Below are 22,390 nucleotides of genomic sequence, written 5' to 3' on the forward strand. Positions count from 1 at the left end.
TGTGCTAGACTTCAGTTCCACTTTAAGCTGCATAGTAGAAAGAACAACATAAACATTATCATATTAACCACTTTACCCCCAGCGGTACGAATTTCTCCGTCCCTTTTTTCCCCCCCTAAAAAACCAGGGACGGAGAAATCCGTACCTTCCGCGCTACCGCCGCTGTCCGCGCTCCCGCCGCTCATGCGCGCGCACCCGCCGCTCGTGCACGCCGCCGCCCGCTCGCCCGGAGATCAATGAACGGGAAAATCCATTCCCGTTCGTTGATCTAGCCCTCGCAATGATCTGCTGCTTCTTTCAGAAACAGCGAGATCATTGTGAGTCTCCCAGCCTCCTACTGCTTCCTGTAAGCGTCCTTCCGGACGCTTACAGGTCGCATGTAAACAAACACTCTGTGGCCATCTTGTGTCCAAATAGTAAACTACACCCTAAAAGCATTTTACATATTCAAACATTACATTTACACAATAAATTAACTCATTACCTCCCAAACTCCCCAATTTTTATTTTTTTTTTGCAATTAAAAAAAAAAAAAAAAATACAATAAAAAAAAAAAACATAAATAGTTACCTTAGGGACTGAACTTTTTAAATATTTATGTCAAGAGGGTATAACACTGTTACTTTATACACTGCGGGCTTGTAATTAGGGATGGATGCAAAACTGAAAAAAATGCACCTTTATTTCCAAATAAAATATTGTCGCCAAACATTGTGATAGGGACATAATTTAAATGGTTTTATAACCGGGACAAATGGGTTAATACATTTCATGGGTTTTAATTACAGTAGCATGCTTTATATAAAAACTATAATGGCCGAAAACTGAAAAATAATAATTTTTTCCCACATTTTTTCCTATTTCCCCATTAAAACACATTTAGAATAAAATAATTCTTGGCATAATGTCCTACCTAAAGAAAGCCTAATTGGTGGCGAAAAAAACAAGATATAGTTCATTTCATTGCGATAAGTAATGATAAAATTATAGACGAATGAATGGAAGGAGCGCTGAAAGGTGAAAATTGCTCTGGTGGTCAGGGGGTAAAACCCCTCAGTGGTGAAGTGGTTAAGCATATTTTATTGACAAAAAGAAAAAACAAAACATCAATCGTAAGATTTTCTCATGTGAAATATCTAAAAAAATTCTTTAAAAAATTGTAAAAAAATTCACAGACTATAGATTCTATTCTAAAAAGTGTTGTGTCTTCTAAGCAACACATTCCATTACATTTCGGTTTATTATTTCCATAGTTTGCCGCTGCCATTGTTGGAATGGACTGGAAGCAGACTACATTTTGTAGGTTTACATTGTAAATGGTGATTAATATCAGCATACATTTTCAGATGAATACAACTGAATAACCTGTTTTCATTTTGAAATTAAAGGGACCTAATTGCAATTAAAAAGGTGTTTCTTCTGCCAAATAAATCAAATGTGTAAGAGGTAAAAAATTGTAAATGGCAAGTGAAAAGTAAAAATGAGAGTCCCGTTACCTACAAAGCAAAGCGCCGGCAGAGATGTTACTGACGTTGCTGCAGAGCAGCCCACCTGCTGGGGGACAACTAGAATGGTCGCCGTTCTAGTCAGGATTTTTCCTCCCTGTAAGGATGACCTAGGAACCTTGGTTCGTTCCTTACCTTGCACAGGTCCCTTGCTCTGCTGATGATGTGACTTTTGCTAGGTATACTGTTCTTACTAGTATGTAGCATCTTTAAGACCACCTGCAGTTTCTCAGGCTCTGCTGAATATACCTCAGTGAGTCCCCCCCATCCCCCCCCCCCCCCCCGGACTGTTCATATTCCTGTTATACCTCTTACCTCTTAATTCACAATAGTGCCCCTTTAAGTTCTGTTTTGATGATTGTGGATAACTGCATTTTAAATCCCTCTGTAGAAAAAATTCGGCAGGTGAGGGCAACCTTTGGCGGAAAAGTAAAATTAGTTTCCTTTAGTAGGACCAGGACAACCACATATACAGTATATTTTATTTAATTATTTATTTAAGTATTTATATAGCGCCGACATATTATGCAGAGCTGTACAGAGTTCGTCTTGTCACTAACTGTCCCTCAGAGAAGCTTACAATCTAGTCCCTACCATAGTCATATGTCTATGTATGTATCGTGCAGTGCATGTATCCTAATCAAGGGCCAATTTGGGGGGAAGCCAATTAACTTATCTGTATGTTTTTGGGATGTGTGAGAAAACCAGAGTGCCCAGAGGAAATCAACACTGACACGGAGATAACATACACACTCCTTGTAGATGTTGACCTGGCTGGGATTTCGAACTGGGAACCCAGCACTGCAAAGCGAGCATTGTCACACATTGACCCAGGTGCAAATAATAAGGGTCTAGTCTTATTATTGTGATTAAATATTTCCACATAGAGCTCTATTTATCTTTACTAACAACAAAGAATCCGGGAGCTTGAACTGGAGCAGTAAGGTGAAAGTTGTGCTGTAATATTGTGTTACACGTTGAATACATGAATAAACAGCAGACTGCCAAAACCAGTTTAGCAACATTTACTTTTATGTTTTTTTATCAGGTAACCTCTGCCGTTGCACTGGATACAGACCAATCATGGACGGATGCAGGACCTTTTGTAGTGTAAGCCATTAAAACAAATGTGGCTCACTTAACCATGTTTTGTATTATCATTACACAATACTGAATCTTTGCAAAAGACCTGCAGCAAACATTGCTTTTGCCATACATCATTTGTTTGTCCTACCCATCTATGTTTCTTAGATAGATGATAATAGATTATTTCCTAGTGCTATGTAAGCATGCAGTGGCAGAGTTTTGTATATAAGCTCCTTAATTAGCTGAAATAATTTGTAAAGTACCTGGTCAGGATTCTCTTCAGCGGCTGTTTAAAAACCTACAAACTCTAATCTTTTCAGAGAGGTCTACTCCTGTCTGCTGTTAACTGTTACAGCTGATCTACTTCATCTTACTTGACCAAAAGGATCTTCAGCATCGGAAGCCTCAAATTAATGCAAAAGGGTAACCAGTCTGGCAGAAAATAGGATTGATAGCTTAAATAAACTGGTCCTGTTCTTGGAATGGAAGGAAGTTCAATTCCAGGATTGAATTTCATCCAAATCAGTAACCGATACACCCTTCCCAATGAGAAAACTTTACCTTTACTTTAACAAAGCATCAGGGATGTCTGTATGGCTGATATTGTGGTGAAAACATCTCCCACAGTGTGATGTCAAGGCAATGGCCCTGACAGTTTCCTGTCTGTGAACTTCATTGCATTGTGGGAAATACCAGCTATTTCCAACTACCAAGCAAGCAGTATCTCCCTTTGTGCATAGAACTCTCAGTAAACAAACATTACATAGAGATCACCTGACAAAATTAAAAATGTCGCCACATGTGATAAAATTCAGAATGTAATTGTAACGATGTGCGCATGCAGATTGTTGTGACTTAACAAGAACCGAAGATCACTTTGCAGGAAATACTGAGGTCTGAACAATAGATTATAAAGTAAATAATGTGTTTATTAACAAAAGTGCAATATATACATTCAATAAATATATGCATGCAACTACACAGAACCTATGGTGCACCACAAATCCCAGAAAATCAACCCTAACTAACCAACCAACGATCAAAGGTGCGTACACACGCACTACGGAAATGAACGACCGGTCCGTCAGACCCTCATGCTTATATTATTATTCATGAAGTTATTTTTACTACAGTTTTTCTTTGATGACAATTTGAGAACTTAACCATTTCTGCCGCCTGGACGTGATCCTCACATCCAGGTGGCTGCTGTGCTGCGGTTCCGTGCTTTGGCGCGCACCCCAGTGCCACCCCCCGGTAGCCCAGGGATCAATCAATGGGAACATGGTTCCCATTAATTGATCCAAGTCCCCAGCAGAAAAACCGACTGCTTCTCATCAGAGGCCGTGGTCTTTCTGAAAAAAAAAAAAAAAGTTTCGTCCTCTATATGCTTCCTGGAAGCTAAGAGGCCTGAAAAAAAATAAACTCACTGTGGCCATCTTGTGGCCAAATAGTAAAACTAGATCTACATACATGTTTTTAGTACAAAAAAACACCCATTATTACATTTAAAATTAACTGTTTATTTCCCACATCAAAAATTACCCAAATAAAATTTTTAATGAACAAAAAAATTACAATTAAAAAGAACAAAACATAAATAGTTACCTAAGGGTCTGAACTTTTTAAATATGCATGTGAAGAGTGTATATTACAACCATTTTTTTAAAAAATTATAAGCTTGTAAATAGTGATGGACACAAAAGTGAAAAAACGCACCTTTATTTCCAAATAAAATATTGGTGCCATACATTGTGATAGGGAGAAAATTTAAATGGTGTAATAACCGAGAGAAATGGGCTAATAAAATACATAGGTTTTAATTATGGTAGCATGTATTATTTTAAAGCTATAATGGCCAAAAACTGAGAAATAATGATTTTTTTTATTTTTTTGTTACTTTTCCTGTTAAAATGCATTTAGAAAAAAATATTTCTTAGCAAAATGTACCACCCAAAGAAAGCCTAATTAGTGGTGGAAAAAACAAGATATAAATCAATTTATTGTGATCATTAGTGATAAAGTTATTAGAGAATAAATGGAAGGTGAAAATTGCTCTGTTGCATAAGGTGAAAAATCCCCATGGGCTGAAATGGTTAATTAGTATATTATGCAAACAAAGGGAAAAGCATACAAAGTTCACTCAGATAGTATTTTTGCCAGTAGTCTTCCATCATCCCAAATTCCTCTTCTTATGCGAATGTAAAAAACTATTTCTGATTTCCCTGAGGAAGCACTTGTGTATATGCAGGGACTGTCCCTGATTTCTTGCAGTAGAAAAACATTCTACACATCTGCAGGATATTTTGCTTTTGTAGCTGGAAAACTAGCAGCTGTTTTCACCATGAAGTCTATGGATTGGTGAAGGGTGAGTGAAGAATGGAAAATATCATAAACCGGAGTATTACTATTGGTCATTCTTTGCAGGTTCTCAGGAACAGCAATAGAGCAGGTGTACATAATATAATTCAGTGGTTGTTGTGAAGATGCTTGTGCTGCTGCAAGAGGTTCATCAGAGGTTCATCCTTTTATTTTCAGAAAAAGGATTGCTGTCAGCTGAAGGAAAATGGTACAAATGAAAATGAAGACACAAGCAAAAGCAACGGAATCAACGGGTTCACTGAAAACCATGAATCCAATGACTCTGGAAATGTAAGAGATGTTCGTTCATTATTACTGATTTATAAAGCAACAACATATTCCATGGTGCTGTACAAAGTAGGAAACAAAGATGTGGTACATAATAAAACAGACAATGGAGTACATCACATTTATCCAGACCAGCTGACAGGATAGGCTTTAGTGGAACATAGCATGCATCACTTCACAACACGCCCTTGTGCACAATACATGTTGTAAAAAGTACCAGCCACCAAGGATGGAGAGCAGCAGCCTGCCCCCCCCCCCAACACACACTTCAGTTCCTTCCCTGCTCACCTTCAGGCTTCTCGTCCATTCAGCATGTAATAAAACACTCCAAACATATTTGAATAGCTTACTTTATTTAGGCTCTTTAATAAGCCTCACAGAATAAAATGTACATAGTAAAAACATGAGAATAGTATATAACAAAGTGTTGTGCCTCTTAGAGTACTGGCTCCTGCACAGTGCTCCAAGGCTGCCATGCGTGTAGAATAACAGATAGTAACAGTGTGTCTCCAATTTTTACCCTGCGCTTTTTGACGCAGGTTTGTGAGTCTTTTCTTAATCTTGTTTGCATTGCATCATGGAGATGTTATTTCTTTGGCCAGATTCTAGAGGTAAAAACACAGAAAAAGACAACAGTACCTGGCACCAAATGTAGCAGGGCAGACACACCAGGACTGGGACCAGGATGCGGAGCGTGCTCATCCAAGAAACTTTGCCATCCAATCGATTTGAAGAAAAAAGCGGGGCACCACTCCTTTAAAAGTCCCTCTATTCCGGTGGGGGAGACAGCAGGCACATGCAGTGGGGGCATCAAGTGCCTGACAGCTGTTTCGCTGGCTCAAACCAGCCTCCCCAGAGGCGGTATGTTACTGTTAGGCCCATACTGCCTCTGGGGAGGCTGGTTTGAGCCAGCGAAACAGCTGTCAGGCACTTGATGCCCCCACTGCATGTGCCTGCTGTCTCCCCCACCAAAATAGAGGGACTTTTAAAGGAGTGGTGCCCCGCTTTTTTCTTCAAATCGATTAGATTCTAGAGGTAAATTAGTGAGAGATCTTCAGTGGTGGAGAAAACATGCCAAATATGAAGTAGAGGAGGTGAAAATATTTTCCCTCATCAGCCTTTCATTTCTCACAAGGGAGTTTGCTCTTGCTTAGGTAGCAGGGCCGGTTCAAGTAACAACTAGGCCTTGGGGCAAAATTAGCCTGGGGGCCCCCCCAACAGACACCCCCCCTACCAAAAAGCGTAATTAGGGGCCTTTTGTTGCAGCCAAATTTCCCTCCTGGGCCCCTGAGCTGGCTGCTGACTCTCCCCCAATCACCTCCCAACTTAACTGTGCTCCCTAGACATCTGCAGTGTCTATGTCAGTGTAGTGTCTCACCTGCCCACCAGCACAGATGAGACGCTACTCTGCCAAAGTCTCTGCAGAGTCCCTGGGGAGCAACAGTTAAGATGGGGGAGGGACACCTTGGGGGCCCCTACAGGCTCTGGGGCCATGGGGCAATTGCCCATTTTTTTCCTATGGTAGCTCTGGCCCTGTTAGGTAGGTGAAGCAAGTTTTGTGAGGCAGGTTCTTAACAACTGAATCATGTGTTCACAAATGTACTTGCTTTAGACTATCGCTTTTCCTAAACACAAGCAAGTGCTGTAATAAAATCAGGTCCTTTGTCTCCTGTCTGGACACTATCACACAAATATATAACACTTTTGAATAGCAGAGGAAGACATTTAAGAAAGATTGAGGCTGTAAACTAATATAAACAGAAAATTACATGTTAGCAGCGCTGAAATCACTCTCAACCTTAGACAGCCTCATTAAAGAGACTCCGTAACAAAAATTGCATCCTGTTTTTTATCATCCTACAAGTTCCAAAAGCTATTCTAATGTGTTCTGGCTTACTGCAGCACGTTCTACTATCACCATCTCTGTAATAAATCAACTTATCTCTCTCTTGTCAGACTTGTCAGCCTGTGTCTGGAAGGCTGCCAAGTTCTTCAGTGTTGTGGTTCTGTGATGCATCTTCCCCCTCCAGGCCCCTCTCTGCACACTGCCTGTGTATTATTTAGATTAGTGCAGCTTCTCTCTGCTCCCTTATCTTTTACAAGCTGGATAAATCCTCCTCTGAGCTGGCTGGGCTTTCACATACTGAGGAATTACATACAGGCAGAGCTGTCTGCACTCTGCAGGAAGAAACAGCCTGACACTTCAGTGGAAGATAGCTGCAGGGGGAAAGAAACACACAAATGATCTCTTGAGATTCAAAAGGAAGGGTGTATACAGCCTGCTTGTGTATGAATGTATTTTCTATGTGTGGACATACTGTACATCAACCTACTTCCTGTTTTGGTGGCCATTTTGTTTGTTTATAAACAAACTTTTTAAAACTGTTTTTAACCACTTTTAATGCGGCGAGGAGCGGCGAAATTGTGACAGAGGGTAATAGGAGATGTCCCCTAACGCACTGGTATGTTTACTTTTGTGCGATTTTAACAATACAGATTCTCTTTAAACAGAAATTTGCAATCACAATCAAATTAAATATCTAGAGAAGCAGATATTCCAGGAAGGTAACAATTCAAAAGATGAGCAGTTTCAAAGTGGCTGTCATTATAAATGCTTATTTGTGACAGGTTGCTAAATTTCTCACGATTCTTCTCTTCCTATATTAATGTTGTCTTTATATTTCTGTCTTTTGAAGAATATTGTCATGTCGTGACTTGGAGAAATTGTCCTATAATGTATTAGATAATGTATTAGTAAATAACTCTTTCTTCACTTCACTATGTCCTGATGCTTCAGCCCGTGTTTGGAGAGAATATGTCAGATCGTTGCAATTGATATACAAAGTTAAACATTGACTTTATGTGCATTTAGGGGCAAAGTTCACGGTTCAGTCTACTAGTGGATAGTGATTATTTCGATTTGCCTGGCATATACTGTATCAGCTGAGAGTTAATGCAGGCAGACAATATGGGAAGGGGGGGGGGGGGGGTTCTCCAGTCTCTAAGAATAACAAACTTGTTTAGAGTTTTTGTGCTTCTAGTGAGGTCAGAACATTCAATTAACGTTTTTCTGATATTAATATTCACTGGAAAAAATAAATAAGTAAAAGCAGGGATAAGGTAGAGATACAGTATTCTTCTTTTTATGTTTACAAATGTATTATGAGCTTATCTGTAAGGTGGTGGGGAATGGAGGATTGGCACTGTTAAATATTTTTTATCCTGATTTCCGATCTCTAAAAATTATGTTTAACTAATTGTCTTGATCAGTGATTTTTAATGTGGTATAAAATATCTTTCTTACTATATCTGTCCACTGTTTGGTTGTGTTATAGAAACGACTAAAGGACTATACCCACAACACAATTTTTTTCAAAGTTTTTGCGACAAATGATTTTTTGCGATATCGCGCAACCTTATTTAACTAAAATTTGTTAAACAATGTGTCACGGATCACGCCACCCACAGCAATCATTTGTTTTTAAATGAACGACATCCTGGAATAAATTGCGGAGGATCATTATGATCCTCCTTGACTTTTACGGGGTTTGCCACGATCGTGTAAACAATAGGGATGAACCAGCAAATTCCGTTCCGCCAGAATTCACGGATTCTGTTAGTGTTAAATTCCGTCGCTATGAAAATTCCGCCGGATTTGTATGAAATTCCACGGAATTCCGGATTCTGTCGGAAATTTAAAAAAAACCTCTCTCTTTCCCTCCTCCTCCTCCTCCTCCTCCTCCTCCCATCCATTCATCCATCCATCCTCTTGTATCATTCATCCTCTTGTAGGAAATTGCAGTTTTTCAAAAGCCAGCTTACATACCATGGCTGGGAATTGAACCCAGATCTCAGTGTGTAGTAGGTATCTGAGTTACCCCCTAGACCACCAACCACACTACATGCTAAAGGCAGCCTAGCATGTACCATTATGATCAATCCAATAGAAAAAGTAGCGTGCTTAAGGATTTGTACATTTTCAAAAGCCAGCTTACATACCTTGGTCAGGAATTAAACCCAGATCTCAGTGTGTAGTAGGTATCTGACTTACCCCCTAGACCACCAACCACCCTACATGCTAAAGCCAGCCTAGCATGTACCATTATGATCAATCCAATAGAAAAAGTAGCGGGCTTAAGGATTTGTACTTTTTCAAAAGCCAGCTTACATACCTTGGCCAGGAATTGAACCCAGGTCTCAGTGTGTAGTAGGTATCTGACTTACCCCCTAGACCACCAACCACACTACATGCTAAAGCCAGCCTACTACATGCTACACACTGAGACCTGGGTTCAATTCCTGGCCAAGGTATGTAAGCCGGCTTTTGAAAAAGTACAAATCCTTAAAGTGGGCCCAAATTAAAAATACACGTGTAATGACTGAAGAGGCAGCTGCGGCGAACAGCACCGCCACCGCAGCTGCCTCCGTGCCCCGGCCTGTCCCTCCGGCATCTGGGACGCCAAGGACGGGACTGTCGCTCTCTCAGAGGGTCACTGTCTCGCGCGGGCGCGTAGACAGGACCTTTATGCCGGGAGGAGGCTCGTCAGCTGACCTGCTGGTTGGCTGATGTCAGAGGAGACTCACGGCGCCCCTGATTGGCTGATAGCAGGGGGCGTGCCTGTGAGGTCTCCTCTGCTTCAGTGTTTCCCTGTCTGCTGTCGTGAATACTTTTGTGTTAGCGCTCAGACCTTAGACTATATCCCAGGTGTTGAAACCAAGGACTTCACACCTAGACTAGGACTATTGTTATATTGTATATTGTAGTGAGGTTCCTGTGGATGATAGATGTGTATGCAGTGTTTGCGATACACATCTATCTATAGTTAGCTCATTGTTTGTATTATTGATCTCCTGTGTATGACTCTGGCTAAACTCTGACTCTGATCTCGCTTACTGATTCTGTACTTCTGCCTATCTGCCTTAAAGCAGTAGGATCAGCCATACTATTCCAGGGAAAAAACACATATATAAGTAGATAAATACTTGATCTACTTACATAACAGATGTATTATACTGTCCACGTTTTGATTTAAGTGAATGCTATACAGTAAATGATGAGAATTCTGTTCCTGGTGGGGGCCATGTCTTTTGCCCACAGTAAAGGCTAACTCGTGATGTCATTTCTGCCCTTTACTTTTTTTCTTGTCTCCTCCAATCGCTGAGTCGCCTCAGCCTTACTTGTAAACACAAGTGAGTAGGGGATCAGGTTTCAGATAAGCAGCAGGCAGGGAAATAAAGGGAAGAGGAGGAATAGATTATAGATAAAAAGAACCCCCAGCATGCAATTCTTTGGCACGACTACTAAAGAGCCAGTCCTCCTAAGGTATATGATAACTCCAAATCATAACAGCAGAAAAAGTTTTGAAAGTTTTGAAAGCAGGATTAGCATCTTTACCACTTAATACACTCAGACCAGTTGCTGTTGAAATTTGATTTTTATGGTGACGATACCGCTTTAAAGTTGCTGAACCTCTGCCTGTTTTACCCGATATCCTCTTGCCTCATGATTCTGTACCGTCACTTACCTCTCTGTTGCCAAACTTGCCTGTCTGACCACTCTGTCCTCACCAGTGGGCCTAGCCTCTGGTGGGGGATTTCTAGTATCATATCACCTGCTCCTCAGGTGTTTACTAGGCTGCAGTACCGTCTTAATCACCTGCTCCTCAGGTGATCACTAGGCTGCAGTACAGTCTGATTCACCCTCTCTTCGGGAGATTCTATCCCTTCAGTATCTGTATCTCCAGCTTGCTGAGGCTTGCATGCTATTATACAATCAGTGTACTGATAGTACCTCACCAGCCCCTCTGGTGAGGTCTCGCTATATCATTTAGTTACAGTCTGTGTTTTTATAGTACCTTACCAGCCCCTCTGGTAAGGTCTTGCAAAACTAATAAAGTTACGGTTTCACCAAGCACTACACTCTAGCACCCTTTTAGCTATACTAGTATTATTGGTGATTCTGCAGATCACCACATAATCAGGTATAGCGTCTGCATTATTGGTGATTCTGCAGATCACCTAATAATCAGACATCTGAGTTGCTACACCCAACCGTTACAGAACAGCAGACCAGAAAAGACATGGCGACACTGGGCGAACGGGTCGATGTATTGACCGCTACTGTTAGTGAGCTCATTAAAACGGTTAATGCACAGCAGACTCAGATTGACCAACCAGCTGAGTCAGTTAACCGTTTAACTACCTCTATTGCACCAGTGTCACCCCCTCCTGTGATTGAACCTAGGGTGCCCCCACCTGAGAACTTTTTAGGGCATCACTCGGATTTTCATAATTTTAAACACAGATGCTTATCATATTTTGAGCTACGGCCCGTTTCTTCAGGTACAGAAGGTCAGAGGGTCACTTTTATTAAGACATTATTGTCTGGAGATTCGCAGTCCTGGGCCTACAGTGTCCCCACGGGGCATGAGGCCTTGGTCTCAGTGGCAGAATTCTTCAAAGCTATGGCAGTTATTTACGATGAGCCTGATTTGGCAATAACCGCAGAAAGGAAGCTGAAGACCCTCAGGCAGGGACACAATCCCGTCGAAACTTATGCGGCTGAATTCAGGAGATGGGCAGTGTCAGCCAGGTGGGGGCAGTATGCACTTCTTGATTGCTTTTTGTCAGGGTTCTCCGATGCTGTAGCTGATCTCATGTTGGGTCATCCTGAGCCCAAAACATTGGATGAGGCCATATCTTTGGCAATTAAAATTGATAGACGGGTTCGTTATCAGAAACGAACTCGAGCAAAGCCTTTAGGGAGATTTGCTTCATGTACGTTTTCAGCGCCTGCGCCTTCCTCTCCACCGCCTGACGAGCCAATGCACATAGGGCACGCCAAGCTTTCAGAGATTGAGAGGAATAGAAGACATAAGGAAAATTTATGTATGTACTGTGCTGACAAAGGACACATGGTCTCTGCTTGTCCCAAGAAGGCGGAAAACTTTATCGCCTAGGAGTAGCTGGAGGTACTACCCTAGGCGATCCAGTCATACCTCTAAGCAACAAACGGTTATTGCTCCCGTGCTCTATTGCTTGGGAGGGACAAGTGCATTCCACTCAGGCCTTTATAGATTCGGATTCAGCCGTTAATGTTATGTCTCAAGACTTCGCCAATAAGTTTGGCTTTCTGTTGACTTCTGTGGGACAACAGGTCAAGATCACAGCAGTGGACGATTCTCCACTACCCCTTAAGCAGAACATTACTCAGACTCTGGTATTGTCATGTCAGCTTGGGGTTCTTCATAGGGAGCAGATACAGTTTTTGATGCTCGAGATGTTAACCTCCACAGTCATTTTGGGGATGCCCTGGCTCAAGAAACATTCTCCTCACATAGACTGGAGTTCCAGACAATTGTTGAGCTGGCCTCCTTACTGCCATATTAATTGTTTGGAGAACGTTAACATAGCCGCTACCGAGACCCAGGTAAAGGGGATCCCTGATTCAGTATCTGACCCCCCCTGAGTTGGACAATTGGGTGCATTGGGTACCCGTATTAAGCCCATTCAAACAGGAGGTCCCCGAGGGGAAGCCAGAGGGGGTGCTCTTTGTACCGTTACAATTCAGATTCAAGATTCTACATACGTTCCATGCCCATAAAAATGCTGGTCACCCCGGGATTGCCCACACACAGGAGTTATTGGACCGCTGTGTCTGGTGGCCCTCGATGGTCTCAGATTGCAGAGAATTCATGGGCAGTTGTTCCGTCTGTGCCAGGAGTAAGGCATCCCGGCGGGCTCCTGTGGGTACCTTACAGCCACATCCGATGCCTGAACAACCATGGACCCATGTGTCCATGGATTTTGTAGGAGAATTACCTAGTTCCGATGGTAAGACTGGCTCACTTCATTCCCTTGAACGGACTCCCCACTGCACAAGAACTGGCAGAACTCTTTGTACACCACATTTTTAGACTGCATGGAATTCCAGAAAGTGTGGTGTCAGATAGGGGAGTCCAGTTCATTTCCCGGTTCTGGAAAGCATTCTGCCAGCATATGGGAATGAAGTTATCATTTTCCTCCGGGTACCACCCACAGACAAACGGCCAGACCGAAAGGGTCAACCAGTCACTGGAGCAATTCCTCAGATGTTACGTTGCTGAGACCCAGACGGATTGGGTCAAATTCCTGCCCTATGCGGAGTTTGCCCATAATAACTTGAAATGTGCCTCTTCTGGGTTCTCCCCCTTTCAGATTGTCACAGGGAGATCACCCAAATTTTCACCTCTGCCGGTAGTGTCCTCTCCATTTCCGGCCTTGGAGCAGTGGAAAGGGGCTTTGAAAGAAATATGGGAAATGGTTAAGGGAAATTTAAGGAAGGCCTTTGACACACAGAAAAAACAAGCAGACAAGAGACGGTCAGTGGAGTGGGAATTCTCTCCAGGTGATTTAGTGTTGGTCTCTACTAGACATTTGGCCTTGAAACAGCCTTCTGCCAAGTTAGGTCCTAAATTTATAGGACCATACCCTATTTCCAGAAAAGTTAACAACGTTACTTATGTGGTTTCACTCCCACCCAGTTTCAGGGGTGGCAGAACCTTTCACGTGTCCCTTTTGAAGCCTGCTGTGTGTGTGGACTCCACTCCCCCCCCCCCCCCCCCGTGGTAGTGGATGGGGAGCCAAAATATGAGATAGAGCGGATCTTGGATTCCCGGCGAGTGCGTAATTCCTTGTAGTATCTGGTCCACTGGCGAGGGTGTGGTGCTGAAGAAAGATCGTGGGTACCAGTCTCTCGCATGCTGAGGAGGAACTCAGGGAAGAGTTATATAGCTTGCATCCAGATAGGCCGGGTGGTGCGTGTTCGGAGTCCACGCCTAGAGAGTGGGGGGGGGAGTACTGTAATGACTGAAGAGGCAGCTGCGGCGAACAGCACCACCGCCGCAGCTGCCTCCGTGCACCGGCCCGTCCCTCCGGTGTCTGGGACGCCAAGGATGGGACTGTCGCTCTCTCATAGGGTCACTGTCTCGCGCGGGCGCGCGCGTAGACAGGACCTTTATTCCGGGAGGAGGCTCGTCATCTGACCTGTTGGTCGACTGACATCAGAGGAGACTCACGGCGCCCCTGATTGGCTGAAAGCAGGGGGCGTGCCTGTGAGGTCTCCTCTGCTTCTTAAGCCTCTGGGCTACAGTGTTTCCCTGTCTGCTGTCGTGAATACTTTTGTGTTAGCGCTCAGACCTTAGACTAGATCCCAGGTGTTGAAACCAAGGACTTCACACCTAGACTAGGACTATTGTTATATTGTATATTGTAGTGAGGTTCCTGTGGATGATAGATGTGTATGCAGTGTTTGCGATACACATCTATCTATAGTTAGCTCATGGTTTGTATTATTGATCTCCTGTGTATGACTCTGGCTAAACTCTGACTCTGATCTCGCTTACTGATTTTGTACTTCTGCCTATCTGCCTTAAAGTTGCTGAACTTCTGCCTGTTTTACCCGATATCCTCTTGCCTCATGATTCTGTACCGTCACTTACCTCTCTATTGCCGAACTTGCCTGCCAGCCTGTCTGACCACTCTGTCCTCACCAGTGGGCCTAGCCTCTGATGAGGGATTTCTAGTATCATATCACCTGCTCCTCAGGTGTTAACTAGGCTGCAGTACCGTCTTAATCACCTGCTCCTCAGGTGATCACTAGGCTGCAGTACAGTCTGATTCACCCGCTCTTCGGTAGATTCTATCCCTTCAGTATCTGTATCTCCAGCTTGCTGAGGCTTGCACGCTATTATACAATCAGTGTACTGATAGTACCTCACCAGCCCCTCTGGTGAGGTCTCGCTATATCATTTAGTTACAGTCTGTGTATTTATAGTACCTTACCAGCCCCTCTGGTAAGGTCTTGCAAAACTAATAAAGTTATGGTTGCACCAAACACTACACTCTAGCACCCTTTTAGCTATACTAGTATTATTGGTGATTCTGCAGATCACCACATAATCAGGTATAGCGTCTGCATTATTGGTGATTCTGCAGATCACCTAATAATCAGACATCTGAGTTGCTACACCCAACCGTTACAACACGATTTCAGAAATAAAATCTATTTTCTAAATTATAATAATAAATAGCAGCCTTTTTTCAGCTGCATGATGACAAATATAAAATATTTTACATTTATTGGAGGAACCCCTCCCTTCCTTTCAAATTGCCGGGACAAAATCCGGCAAACTGGTGAAGTAGGTGGTGTCCGGCAATGGAGGAATTGCTAATGGCTGCCCCCAGTATAATCTTAGTTATGAAAAGAGAAGGGTAAAAAGCATGCACTGAAATGCTCATAGGCTTGAAGGAGTATTTATTTATCTTTGTATGTGTCAGAGTGGTGCAACGAAACATTTTTAATAAAAAAAAATGTTTGGTTTGGGTCCGCTTTAAGCATGCTTCTTTTTCTAGAGATTTTTGTGTTTTCCGGAAAATTCCGCGGAAATAAAAAAATTTCCGCGGAATTCCGTTTGAGAGGTGTAGCAATTCCATTCCGACTGCCGGAATCGGAATTGACCTAATTCCGACCGGGATCATGGAATTAACAATTCCGCGGAATCCAGCGAGCATCCCTAGTAACAATCATTTACACAATTGTTCATTTACGACTGTATCAATGACGCTTGCAGATTTGGCTAGAGCATGCAAGCTTGCAGACAAGGGCAGCTGAATTCCAAGTCACAAATGAACTACGGTAATATGAATGAGTTTTTCTCAACTATGTCAAATTTGGCAGCCCTTTATAACAAACAGCCAACATTCATCAAGTCTCACTAATTAAGGACCAATTTATTGCCCCTTAAAGAGAATCTGTATTGTTAAAATCGCACAAAAGTAAACATACCAGTGCGTTAGGGGACATCTCCTATTACTGTCACAATTTCGCCGCTCCCCGCCGCATTAAAAGTGGTTAAAAACAGTTTTAAAAAGTTTGTTTATAAACAAACAAAATGGCCACCAAAAAAGGAAGTAGGTTGATATACAGTATGTCCACACATAGAAAATACATCCATACACAATTAGGCTGTATACAGCCTTCCTTTTGAATCTCAAGAGATCATTTGTGTGTTTCTTTCCCCCTGCAGTTCTCATGCACTGAAGTTTCAGGCTGCTCGTTTCTTCCTGCAAACAGCTTTGCCTTTGTCTGTAACTCCTCAGTATGTGAAAGCCCAGCCAGCTCAGAGGACGATTTATCCAGCTTGTAAAAGATAAGAGAGAAGAGAGAAGCTGCCCTAATCTAAATAATACACAGGCAGTGTGCATAGAGGGGCCTGGAAGGGGGAGTTCATAGCAGAACCACAACACTAAAGAACTTGGCAGCCTTCCAGACACAGGCCGACAAGTCTAACAGGGGAAAGATACATTGATTTATTACAGAGACTGTGATAGTAGAAAGTGCTGCAGTAAGCCAGAACACATTAGAATAGCTTTTGGAACTTGTAGGATGATAAAACACAGGATGCAATTTTTGTTACGGAGTCTCTTTAATTTACCCTACTTCAGTACGCCTTCATTTATAAACATTTTTTCTCTGCATTACCTATTGTGGTGCACACTGCAGAAAGGTGTTCCACCCTAACTTTTCCATGAAAATGGTTTTGCTCCTATGTTTCTAAATAATCTTAGACAAGCAGAATTTCCTATAGAACCAAAAGGAATATAATGTAGGATGCATGTGCTGCTGGCTGAGCCTAACTAGTCTCAACTAGAAGTCTAGACATTGCAGTTAGTAAGCTGAAATGCATGTGTTGAACTGATGAAAACATGCTCCAGTATTTGAATCTAGGTTTGGCAGATGCCAGGAGAAACCTCTTGCATACTTGCATAGTGTAAACTGTAATGTTTGGTGGTGAAGGGGTATGGTTTCTGGCTGTCTTTTTATGGTTTGGGCTAGGTACCTTAACTCTGATGAAATTAGGTCTTAATGTTACAGGATACTATCACATTTTTAGAGATTTGTGTGTTTCCAACTATGTAGTAACAATTTGTAGAGGTCTATTTTCTGTTTCTGCTGAAAGTGTTCATGTGCACAAGTAAATGGTTTATGGAACATGTGATTGAAAATAGCATTATTGGGGTTTTTGTGTCCTTTTGCTAAGGTTTTATGAATATGCAAAAACAAATAAAAAATGCTTTTAAAGAAAACTGCATTGTTGAAAACATCCGAAATGGATTGAAATGCTACCTGGGGGCCAAGCCAGAAAGCCCAACACCACTGTTTGATTTACTGGTGCTCTTGTGTAGCAAAATAGCAGTGTCTGTTATAGTAAAATAGGGAGAACCATGCCCATATTAAAGTGGTCTGAAAGCTAGCATTTCTACTTTGCTCTAAAGGATTCCTCACAGCTTCAAAGCTACTATCCTAGAAAAAAAATCTAGGAGAACATCACTGAAATGGTTAAACAAAGCACTTTCTCCTGCTATTCAGCTTCAAATCCACATCCAAACTGGAGATAGCAGTGTCTTTTTTACTTGTTAAACACAAATGTATCAATACTGGAATGTAAACAAATACTCTGAAAAGCTGTCTCTGCTTCAGGCACACACACAGTTCAGAATAGTTCATTAGAAGGTTTTAATATATAATAAAAAGCAGTCATAATAGAAAAATAATAAAATGCAATGCCAGCTTTCAGGGTAAGAAAAATGACACTTTGGAATCTTGTAATTTGTAAACAGACAATATTACTTGTGCATTTTTATTGAATGTTATGTCAGAGTTTCAGACCACTTTAATATCCATTTTTATGAAATGAAATATTCAGAAAGCATATAGGGTTGTGTTGCTTTTAAGTCCACATATTTTGATTATATAGTACATTTTTGCACCATAATAATCTGAGTTTCATAGTGTGATGTAAAGCAGTTTACATGCCATATCCTGCAGTCTGTTGGCACAGTTTTCCCCAAAATATTGTTTGGCTAGTATGCAATTTGTGCCACTCCCAGCTTTTTAGTTTCTAATGTTTTAGAAAGTCAATCAAGGTCAAATTAACAAAAGATCAGCATGTAGCACCTTCATAAGGTAGGATAAGAATAAAGTACAAGAGGTTAAATGATAACAAGTGTCAACAATCAGCATTAAAGCACACAAGGTGCAATGTGTACATTCAGTGATTTTACACCAAGGTTGTTTTGCATACATGCAAAAAGGGCACTTTGAAATTTGAACGCCTGAATAATCTGCTAGTAGAATTTAGGTAAATTTACTGGTATTCTATGATGAAGTGCAAATTCTAATAGTAAAGTATCTGTAAAGGATACTGATATTTTACTACAGCTAAACCTAACCCTATTCTCACACAGTACCCTCCTTCTACCTATGCCTAAACCTAACCAGCACCCCTGCCAATCCCTAACCACCACCCCTCTGTTGCCTAACAGTAACCAAACCCCCACCGATGCCTAACCTTGCTTAACCTTAATCCCCCATTCCTAACCTTAAAACCACCTCCCCCATGCCTAAACTTAAAACCCTCCCTACGAGTCTAACCTTAAACTGCCTTCCCTACAGATGCCTAATCTTAACCACCCGCACCCCACCCCCTGTCCTTACAAAACTGCCACAAGAAAAATGCAAAATATAGTTTATTTAAAAAAATGCTAAATATTGTTTATTGCACTAAACATTGGGTGCCACAATAGGCACCCATGCAAAAATAATTTATAGCAGGAAATAGTGGTTGGCCTTCAGTTCCCACATTTCCTGATATACACAGTGGCTGCTCTTAAAGAGAACCCGAGGTGGGTTTGAAGAATATTATCTGCATACAGCGGCTGGATCTGCCTATACAGCCCAGCCTCTGTTGCTATCCCAAACCCCCCTAAGGTCCCCCTGCACTCTGCAATCCCTCATAAATCACAGCCACGCTGCTGACAAACAGCTTGTCAGAGCTGGCTGTGTTTATCTCTATAGTGTCATTCTGCTGCTCTCCCCGCCTCCTGCAGAACTCCAGTCCCCGCCTGCATACCTTCCCTCCCTGCTGATTGGAGGGAAGGGATGGGGGCAGGGACCGGAGCTAAGCAGGAGGCGGGGGAGCAGCTGAGACTGACACTACAGATGTAAATACAGCCTCACAGCACGGCTGTGATTTATGAGGGATTGCAGAGTGCAGGGGGACCTTAGTGGGGTTTGGGATAGCAACAGAGGCTGGGCTGTATAGGCAGATCCAGCCTCTGTATGCAGATAACATTCTTTAAACACACCTCGGGTTCTCTTTAAACTTTCATGGCTCACTGGTGCCCAAATTTCCTGATTCCGATTGATGTATAACTCAATCTATAACTATTAAAGAATCTGATCATATGTTCTGTAATTTCTCCATCGAATCTTAAATGACCACACGTTTTTCAGACATTAGAATTTGGTTGACTCTTTCGTATTGCATATAAACTTAAAATGTCTTCCATGTAACTTTTAGAGGAATTCTAGCAGCCATTAAAACATGTTGCATTAATCTATATTCAGGGTATTTGGTCTTATCCATTCTTCTTCATAGCAATATATAGTTATGTGTCTTTGAACTATCTTTAGAGGATACTATTAAGAAGTGCCATAAGCTTTTAACAGTTGGGCAAGTCTACCATATGTACCAAAGTGTCCATGAGAGCTAGATTCTATGAAGCTATATTTGGTCTCATTTGAATACATTACATTAACTCAGGACTGAGGAATTATGTATTTAACATTATCAGATGTTTCAACAGGATCTAATTAATACCTACCTGTACTATGAAGGCTGCGTAAAAAATGTCCTTAAAGGGAACCTTAACTGAACGGGGGGGGGTAAAGAGTTTTACTTACCTGGGGCTATTACCAGCCCCCTGCAGCAGTCCTGTGCCCTCGGCGCCGCTCTGGAATCCTCTGGTCCCCCGCTGTCACTTAGTTTCGTTTTTGACGACTCACCAATCGCCGGCCGCCATGCGTATTATTGGACGCATTCACCAATGTAATTAGCGCTATTGCGGACCGCAACGCGTACAAAAACACGCGTTGCCGCATATCTACGCGTGCGGCACAGGACTGCTGCAGGGGGCTGGTAATAGCCCCAGGTAAGTAAAACTCTTTACCCCCCGTTCAGTTAAGGTTCCCTTTAAGTTTCTTCTCTTTAGTAGTGTGTTTATAGAGTCTCAGGATTGCACGACCTTTGGCAAGCCATCAACATTGATGGGTTAAAAGACACCTTATCTGAGGCTTAACACAGAGGTATATTCATGATGGATCGACATACCCCTGTGCTTTGTTTCTTACTCTTCTCGTCCCCCCTGCTCCTCTTAATTACTCCTTGAACAATATGACTTTTGGTTAAAGTCAACATTTCAAACAGGAAGAGGCAGGCTTGCTGCCACGCTCCCTCCTATAACTCTCCCATTCCCTCCTCTGAAGGAGAGTGAATGGGAGGGTGATAGCAGGGAACATTCCCACAAGCCTGCCTTTTCCTGTCTTAAAATTTTTCAAGGAGTTATTACCTTGGGGGGTCGGGGGGGGGGGGGGGGTGACAGACAACGCACAGAGGTATGTGGATCCAGCATGAACATACCTCTGTGCTTACCTGAGGTAGCTTGGCCTCAGGTTAGGTGTCTCACCTGAGGCAGCACAGTGGTATAGTGGTTAGCTCTCTTGCCTTGCAGCACTGAGCCCCTGGTTTGAATGCCAGCTGGGATACTATATGCACGGACTGTACAAACAAGCAAGGTAAGGCTCGGCCAGGGGCGTAACTAGAAACCACTGAGCCCCCCTGCAAAACTTTAAATGGGGCCCCCTCCTCCTCCCCTCCCCCCAGAAAAGTGCTTATAGTGTGTCTGAGCCCTTATGCAGTGAAGGGGAGCAACGGTGAGGAGAGAAAAGCTGAAAGAGAGGGAAAAAGGTATTTGCCTCACCAGGATTGCACTTTTATTTAGCTTTCCTGTATGACAAGAAGACACAGCCAGCCAGCACTAGGGGAAGAGGGAAACAAATGTGAATGAGGGAGGGCTGGTGCAAACTAAGAGTGCTTCTAGTCGTTTTTCAAATAAACAGCGATTTAAAAGGCGATTGACTACCCTATGAGGGTGTTCTCACAGCAGCGTTGTGATTTTTTTCAAAATTGCAAACATGCTGCATGTAGCATTTTTCAGAGCGATTCATTCATAAATCGCTTCACAAAATCGCACTTGCAAATTGCTAGCGATTGCTATTGCGATTTTGGTGTGCACTAGCCCAGAGAGAGGAGGAGTGGAGAGAAACTGAGAATAGCCTGAGATGGAGCAGAGAGCTTATCTGTATTGCAGTCTCACATCACACAGAGACTACTTGCCTGTAATATGACTTCTGTCCCTGCCAGTCTCTCACACAAGTCACAAAGCAGCCCTCCTGGAGTCTAGGGACCGTCAAAAACTTTTCAACTTGTATAACACCTTATCCACACATGCAGTCATAACAATGGGGAGAGACCAGACAGATGTTTGCCCACGGACCCTCCAGGCAAGCTCTGCATCATGCTGTGTATATTTACCAGCTTGCCTGCCCTCTAATTGCACTTTTATCAGCTAGCCTAGAGTTTCACATTGCCTTACAACAACAAACCTGAATACACCAGACACTGGACCAGCCCTAAATCACTGAATAAAAGGCGGCCTGGGGGGTAATCACCCCCCTTCCCCTCTGGCCAGTCTGCTCCTGGTATGGAGACAGGAGAGGGAAGGAGCAGGAAGTGAACCACACTGGCTGTACAGCTCATCTAATCACATCAGAACAAGGCTGGCTAGCAGATCTCCAGCAGCAGGCTGACTCACCCTGTCCCTGCTTGGAGTCTGCATCATGGAGGAGCTGCTCTGCACTTCAGCTGTGACATTCTCCCTGCCTCTTCTCTCCCCACAAACTGTCCCCCTGCTCAAGACTCTGCAGCTGCCGCTCTCCATTCAAACTGTGCGCTGGGCTGATCTGCACAGTGAAGGGGGCAGAGCAAGGCAACGTGCAGGATCAGCCAGGGCTGAGGCCAACAGGAGGATATACAGTGCGTGCCTCTCAGAGACCACTGCGGCTCCTTATGTTGTTCAGGAGGGAGAGGGAACCCGGGCCCCCCCACGTGATCTCCTTCTCCCGGGCCCCCCTGCGAAGGAGGGGCTTGCATCCCTGATTGTTATGCTTGTGGGCTCGGCACTCAGCGAGGGGTGACAGACAGACTTGTTTT

The 22,390-nt window shown here is 42.9% G+C and overlaps 1 protein-coding gene across 1 annotated transcript in view; it reads left to right on the top strand.

The window, feature by feature from the left end:
* Positions 1 to 22,390, top strand: part of LOC137524807 (aldehyde oxidase-like) — a 195,569-nt gene that overhangs the window by 36,930 nt on the left and 136,249 nt on the right. The window contains exons 6-7 of the mRNA XM_068245129.1: positions 2,554 to 2,615; positions 5,127 to 5,240. Coding sequence (XP_068101230.1) covers positions 2,554 to 2,615; positions 5,127 to 5,240 — 176 coding nt within the window. The remainder of the gene's footprint in view (positions 1 to 2,553; positions 2,616 to 5,126; positions 5,241 to 22,390) is intronic.

This window comes from Hyperolius riggenbachi, chromosome 7 (genome assembly GCF_040937935.1).
Source record: "Hyperolius riggenbachi isolate aHypRig1 chromosome 7, aHypRig1.pri, whole genome shotgun sequence".
NCBI classification, from domain to species: domain Eukaryota; kingdom Metazoa; phylum Chordata; class Amphibia; order Anura; family Hyperoliidae; genus Hyperolius; species Hyperolius riggenbachi.